The sequence below is a fragment of the Benincasa hispida genome, chromosome 1 (genome assembly GCF_027475165.1).
Source record: "Benincasa hispida cultivar pf3 chromosome 1, pf3_genome.v1.1, whole genome shotgun sequence".
In the NCBI taxonomy this organism is placed as follows: Eukaryota; Viridiplantae; Streptophyta; class Magnoliopsida; order Cucurbitales; family Cucurbitaceae; genus Benincasa; species Benincasa hispida.
This window is the reverse complement of record NC_143478.1, coordinates 28,718,612-28,726,260: the sequence shown is the minus strand read 5'-3', so window position 1 is coordinate 28,726,260 and position 7,649 is coordinate 28,718,612. Positions and strand designations below refer to the sequence as shown.

The 7,649-nt window shown below is 35.0% G+C and overlaps 1 protein-coding gene across 1 annotated transcript; it reads right to left on the bottom strand.

Moving 5' to 3' along the window:
- Positions 1-297: 297 nt before the first annotated feature.
- Positions 298-2,045, bottom strand: LOC120069718 (embryo-specific protein ATS3B-like). Its single transcript, XM_039021506.2, has 3 exons — positions 1,661-2,045; positions 1,423-1,530; positions 298-781 (listed from the first exon to the last, which is right to left on the bottom strand). Exons 1-3 carry the CDS (start codon positions 1,769-1,771, stop codon positions 458-460), a joined length of 543 nt encoding a protein of 180 aa, XP_038877434.1. The 5' UTR covers positions 1,772-2,045; the 3' UTR covers positions 298-457.
- Between the last annotated feature and the right edge of the window lie 5,604 nt (positions 2,046-7,649).

The window sequence follows — 7,649 nt, the reverse complement described above, 5'->3', positions numbered from 1 at the left end:
AAAAATTAAAAACATGTTTTATATTGATATTTGAAAATAACGAATGATTTTAATCATTTTAAAACCACTTCCAAATATATCTAATTTCAATCTAAAAGCATTTATTAATATTATTTATTTAAAAACAAAAACAAAAAAAAAAAAACATCCAACCTCTAACGTTATAGAGACCGGGAGCATGACCTAGCTTACACATGGTTGCTATAACAAAGTTTTATAGGATAAAGCCGATAACAAAAGAAGAATCCCATCTGAATCAAAGGCCAAAATATCAAAAAAAGAAAAAACAAACAAACAAAACCAGAAATTTCTCTATTTCCCAATTCCATAGTAAGATATTCGAAAGCTTATCCCAAGTCAAGAATCTCAATCACCATCCTCTATACTAAAAGTGCTACAAGTAAAATATATTCTTATCAAGGATAGAACATGAACAGCATCCTAACACAGCACAATATTACAAGAGAAGTAGAAGAATAGACACTAAAATGACATATAAGAACCTTACGCAACTTGAACAACGGTTTGAAGACGAAGGATGACCACACAAGTTAAACCCGAACCAGACGTCGTTTGGTATGGCGGTGTTGTAGTTAAACGTGACAGGTCTAGAATTACCACCAGAGATTTTCACTGTTGTTGGGATCCAGGCATCCGGTCCAGAGCGATAAAGATAGACATAGCAAATTTGGTAAGCACAAGGTCCATTTATGCCAAATGTATCAGAAGAACATCTTTCAAATATCCTTCTAGATGGGTCATCAAGCCTTGGCACATAAATCTGATACACAATTCAAAACCACTCATTATACAAAACAAACTTCTTCAATGATAAATTGTAACATGTTAAATTTTCCCCAAATTTATCTGAAAGTAAAGACGACCTATATTGTTTTCGAATTATCACATAGTGTTCTTTCAAATTCCTGTATTTCATTTTCAACATTGTGAATTGCTGATGTTTCGAAAGACTTTTAAAATGTTTTAGGAAGTTCTAGACATGTCAATGGGCTATAAGATATTGCTCAACTGGCTAATGACTATGAATGTTTTCTAAGATATGTTAATTTACCAATAAATGAAAACCTGTTTTGAAGTTCTCGAAACATATAAATCGACAGACTATCATCCCATCATAATCAAGATTCAAGAAATAGAACCCCGACTAGATTTCAATTTCATTCTGTATGGAAAAGATAAAGGATAACACCAATCTATTAATGTAACCTAAGATATGAATATGAGTTTATATCTGTAATCAAATGGAAAATTTTCCGAAACTCAGATGCAATATTCAACTCCGATTTTTCTCATCAACCATTTGAAATATCTGAAATTAGTTAAATCGTGATCGATCAAGAAGCCTAGGGCTTTCTATTCCGATAAAATGAATGGGAAAATGAAGATTTAAACGAAGAAAACCTGGTTTCCATAAGCATCGCCGAACGAAAGACTGATCTGATCCCTTGTGAATGTAGGCGACGAACAGCTCGTCGATATAACAACCGAATAAGAACAACTTCCGAGTTGCTTCAACATCAGAAAGTTACAAACAGAAGAGTAAAAGAAAAACACGAAATCGATGTCAGATACAGGGTATATAACAGATCGAAAATCAGCAAAAATGGAAATGGAAATAATCAATACGAAACGGCGATACCTGAATATAGGTTAAATTAAAGGATTCAGCGGTTTGGGGCAGCAATTCGGTGGCTTCTAAGGGAGCGAAAAGAATGGCGGAGGTAAGCAGAAAACAGAGTACCCCTTTCATTTCCTTTATTCTGGCTTTGGCTTTGGCTTTGGAGAAGAAGAGTATGGAAAAGACTACCGAGACGGATGATGATTCGTACAACGAGCAAATATTTAATTGAACTATTGAAGGGAAAATTCTGCAAAATGATCCAATAATCAAAACTTCTCTATGACAGACTCATCCCTAGAAACTTAATTACCTTCTTCCCATGTGAAATTACTCGAATACCTTCGTTTAGGAACCCACTTAACTCATTTATTCTTTTTCATCTTTTTTATCTTTCCTTCCAACCATCGAAATCATAATTAAATGCAATCATTTATTCTCAACCAATATTGTATTATTAGAATCAATGCTACTAGATCTTAACTATAGGACTAAGTGATGAAATATCATTTTCAACTCTTCAGTTTCAATCGAACACTATCACTTCCCCATTCCTCTATCAATTTCAGTCGAACACAAATCGTTTCCAACATCAGTTTACGGGTCTAGTTCAAGCATTCATCGAAGAAGATCATTCTACAAACCCAGAAACTAATATTATAAGTCTTTGTTATTCAATTGAAACAAATACTTTCTCCATTGCTCTATCAATTTCCTTTAAGTCTTTGATATTTGATTTGTGTTGTAGAAGTTCGTTCACTATTATATATGCGATCATGTACTATTGTATATGTGGTCGTGTATCATTAGATGCACAATCGTGGACTACCACATATATGATTGTGAATCATTATATATTAGATTGTGTGTCATTATATATACGATCGTATACCTTTTTGTAGGTGATCCACACATTTTTGTTTATGTAATTTCAAGGTTTAATCGATTATTATAATTATCATATTGCAGATCAATGACATTACTTTGTATCTTTGTACGGTTACATGAAAAGTCTAAAGATTAGATTCAATATATCGTTTAGTGAACTAGTGAGTCTTCTACACCGACGATTAAATATCGATCCGAATAGATTAGATACAATATTAGCTATAGACAGGCTTACCGCGCAAGAGAATATGCATTGGTATATGCACGAGGGCCGCCAGAAGGATCATATGCCTTTGTTAACGCATACGGTCAAACACTTAACTCTAGAGTAGCGTGATAAGTTAATTTGAAATGTTCAAATTAGAATTAAATGAAATTGGAGAAATAATATTTAAATATGATTTAAATATTTGAAGATGGTATTATGTAAAATTAATTTAATATTTGATATTAAATTAATTAGAATTATTTAAATTGTTTATATAATTATTTATTAAGAAAATTAATTTATGAAATTAATTTTGTAAAATTAATAATATTTTCAATTTTTTTTAAATAAATTTATATATGAAATCAATTTTTGATAAATTGAAAAAGAAAGAAAAAACACAAAATGGAAAATTAGTTTTTTTCATTGTCTTCATCAAATAGCTCACTGACAACACACCATCTTCAAGCTTCATTTACTCCAAGCATGAGTTGCATCTCATGCAGTAATTATCTTTGCATAATGGTCTGCAATATATTGAAGAGATTGGAGTGAGTTCGAAGTAAGGCAACATATCAAAATTTTCTGAAAAATTTGCGAGAAGAAAGGAGTTCTTTCGTTGGGTTGGTGCAGTAAGTTTGTCTCCAAATTTCCTTAATTCAAGCTTATTTTGAGTCTCACAACTCAATCTAGAGCACTAAGAGGATAGTAGGGAAGATCTTTGGGTGGTCTACAACAAGATTCAGAGGAGATTTGCAGCTGGATTCAAGCTTTGAAGGAGTTCTACAAAGGTATATCACGAAGCCCATTTATTTCTGCTGAAGCATGCTTTCATTTTTGCCAAAATTAATGATTAGAGTGCTTATGGATCCTTGTCACTTCCGTTGCACAATGGTACGTTCCAACACAATTAAGCATACATATACGTATAGAAATTAAGAAGAAGAAAATATTCAAAAAACGTACCCTTGAAGACTAGTCTCTTCATGATTTCCTTTCCAAAAACTTCGAACACGAACGTGTTCAAAAATAACAAAGTCCACCACGTGAAGACCTCAATATTCTCAGGGTAGAGAATCGTAGAGAGTTTATGAGCTTCTTTGAATAAATTGGATAGGGAATGATTTTTTTTTTTTTTTAGAGAAAATGCATTTTTCCAAAACCTTCAACAACTTCAATATTCTCAACGCCTTATAACTGCAACACATTTTGAAGTATTTATAATAGTGTAAGTGGAAGATGAAAGAACCTTTCTTTTCATCTTCTAATTAACAATGAAAGAATTTATTAAAGAAAATGAAAGGTTTATAAGTTATTTAAAGAAAATGAAAGGTTTATGTAATTAAAAATACATATAATTAAATAAAACTAATTTTTCATTGAATTAATATATATTTTAACCAACAACCTATTTTATGTAATTAAAAAAATAATAAAACTAATTTTTATTTAATTTTTATATATACTTTAATTTAAAACTATAAAAACAAATTCTCTCAATTATTTAATATAAATCAAATTCATATTAAGTTTGATATTTTTCCTTAAATTATATCTTATATAATTTTATATAAATAATTTTTGTTAATTTAAACAATTCAAATTAATCCGAATTAATTTGATTCTCATTTTTATCCCATTTAAGCTAACGAGGAGACCTTATGGATCTATAGTTTAAAGTTCTAATGGTACTCAGAGTAATTAATCAAACTCTTTGATTAAATTAATCAACTTCCATTAACTGTCAGTCACTCAATTAAAGACCGATAGCTGCACTTTGTTAGTTTCTAAAAACGTGTATTGGAAGAAAACAGAATCATAAAACATTTTAATTCATCAATTTTGGCTGCTCATTAAATAACAATAGGGTTTCCAACATACCTTTGAAGATCTACTTCAAACTTAAAATTTGGCTGCAATTCTCCCTTCTTCTGGTCGTGAACCATCATTAGAGCTTCCCTACTATCCTCTAGGAGCCTTAGATTGAGTTGTGAGACTCAAACAAGTTGAATTGAAGAGAAGAATGGAGAAGACACACTGGTTTTTAGCTTTGATGAAGATCACTTCTTCAATCTTAATACTTAGCAAATTCCATTAACTTGCTTGATCTTTTCCAGCTGAATGAAGTGTGTTTTTATACAGGTACATCATGCAATCAGATTGCCTCAACAACACACACCTCCTACTTCAAATTTGAGGTGGAATTGGTTAATGGAAGATGATTAAGAAGCTTGCATTTGAAAGTGGGAATGATGTAGGTATTCTAACTGATTAAGAAATGACTAGCCACCCAATTTCAAATGAAAGATTTGGGAGAGGCGCAATATGTTCTAGGGATCTAGATTATTCGGGATCGTAAGAACAAGAGGTTGGCCTTGTCTCAGGCATCGTACATTGACAAGATGTTGATTAGGTACTCGATGCAGAATTCCAAGAGGGGTTTATTACCCTTCAGGCATGGAATTGTTTTGTCTAAGGAACAGTATCCTAAGACACCTCAAGAGGTTCAGGAAATGAGATGGATTCCCTATACTTCGGCAGTTGGAAACCTCATGTATACAATGTTATGTACTAAACCTGACATTTGCTATACAGCAGGGATTGTCAGTCGATATCAGTCCAATCTAGGATTAGATCATTGGATGATGGTCAAAACGATCCACGAGTATCTTCAGAGAACGAGGGACTATATGCTCCTGTATGGGCATAAGGATTTGATCCTTACAGGATACACAGACTTTGACTTTCAAACTAATAGAGATTATCAGAAATCGACATCAGGGTTACTATTCGCTCTAAATGGAGGCGCTGTAGTTTAGCAAAGCATCAAGCAGGGATGCATCGTGGACTCCAATATGGAAGTCGAATACGTAGCCGCTTGTGAAGCTGCTAAAGAGGCTATTGATGACGTGCAAAAATGCACGTCATCTTAGAACTTTTATTTAGAATTATGAGGGCTGTAAAGTAAAATATGCAGCGATTATGTTAGGAATTCATGATAAAATGAGTTTGCGTCCATCGACATTAAGAATCTCGGCTAACCCATTATTATGTGTTATTATGTGTTCAATTGTCTATCTTTGTAGCTAACGCAGAAAGCGGTCGCATACGTGGAAGCCAGGCTATTGCAAAGACGACCGCATGCGAAAATCTCTCCATCGTAGAGGCGAACGCATGCGTTCGACGCATGAATGTTGCGACCATCAACCGCATGCGTCCATCACATAATGCAGTCATCACATAGATGTTGCGGCCATCAACCGCAAGCGTCCATCGCATGGAAGTTGCGGGCGTCAAACGAATGTGGTCATCGCAGAGAGATTATGGCTACAGAATAATAACCATAATAGAAGAATGATCATAAGGTTGGTGAAATGCAACATGAACGCATATCTCGGGAGTATCAAAAGATGATGTTGACATTTCACCTACCACGCCATTAGCAGCAGAGATTCAGAAAAGGACCATCACACCGTGAGTGTCAGATTTAGAGCAGGTCCATTAATGTTGTCGACGATCAAGCTCTATAAATTGAAGTCGTCGAGCAGAATTTCAGATCATCCAAGTTTCTACCTTCGGGTGGATCCTTGTGATCTAGACGAAAGCATTAGAAGATAGCTTGAGAGTTCTTTATCCCTTTCATCCATTCCGAGTGACGACTAAAGCCTTCACCAGAGTTAGAGCTCGAAAGGGTCTGCTCCACCGCCCATCCATGGCACCACGGGCAGCCGTGACACACATCTGTTAGAAGCAGGACATTGCTTCCAGCTGGTCCTTCCATTTCTCTTCTTTCTTTTGTATTGTATTACATTGCTTTAAGGAATTAATACATTTTGTGATCAATACATTTCTATATTTTTCTTCGACTTCATCTCCATTTTCATTTACTTAGCATTCTTAACTTTCATTGTATCACTTAGTGAGATTGTTAGAGTATCACATACTTAATCATGCAACATAGGAATATGAAGCATGTAGCAAACCACCGGGAGGTGTGCATTGCGTGAGTGTTATGAGAAAACATTATTTGTTTAGTGTGAAGTTGTAGCAACGTTTGTCTATAAGCGGACGCAATGCTTGTCTATGAGTAGAATCAGCAGCAGCTAACTGCCCGGGAGGGTAAGTGGTTGGTCGCATTAAGCAATGTAAGCAAGTGTTCATTAGAGATAGGAATAATCTTATGTCAGCCGGTGTATGCGATTACCTTCTCTTATGAGCGCATCATTCATCATTTAGGCATACTTGGGAGAGTAGCCTAAAAACCAAATCTAAGACTCGAGAGAGCGGATTGGATCGCATAAGCAAGAATGGGGAACTTAGAGATAAGCTCCGTTTGCTATTACACAGTGTATGCACCCTACGGATAGGATATTGCATGCGTCCAAAAGTAGGATACGGTGGTATGCGATCGTCTTGTTCATGTGTGGGAGCGCATGAGCAGGAATAGAGACTTAGAAATAAGGCCTCTCGAAACTATCGCATATACATCGCATGCGTCCTAGAATTCGGCACGAGTGTGTGTAGCTTAATCGCATAGCTTGCGCTGGCTGGGGTTACCCTTGCGGTCAATCTCATTGTGCAGTGAAGACATCCACACATTTTATCTATTTTTCCATGCATTTTACTACGTGTCAACCGTTGTCGTGTCTCCACCTCTCATGTATACTTCCATTGTTTTGTCTATTAGTTAGAAGTAAGAGTAGTTTATAGCTTACAAACCTCATCATTCTTTTATTTATCCGTTGCAAACACATCACCGTATACCCTTTAGCTACAAGTCCCTGAGTTCAACCTCGGATCATCCGAGAAACTTGCGTTCTCATTATACTTGATGAGAGTGCAGGAAAACTTGTGGTAGGAATGCATGGTCATTGCATATGAGATCAACGCATACATTCCATTCTGGCGCATGAT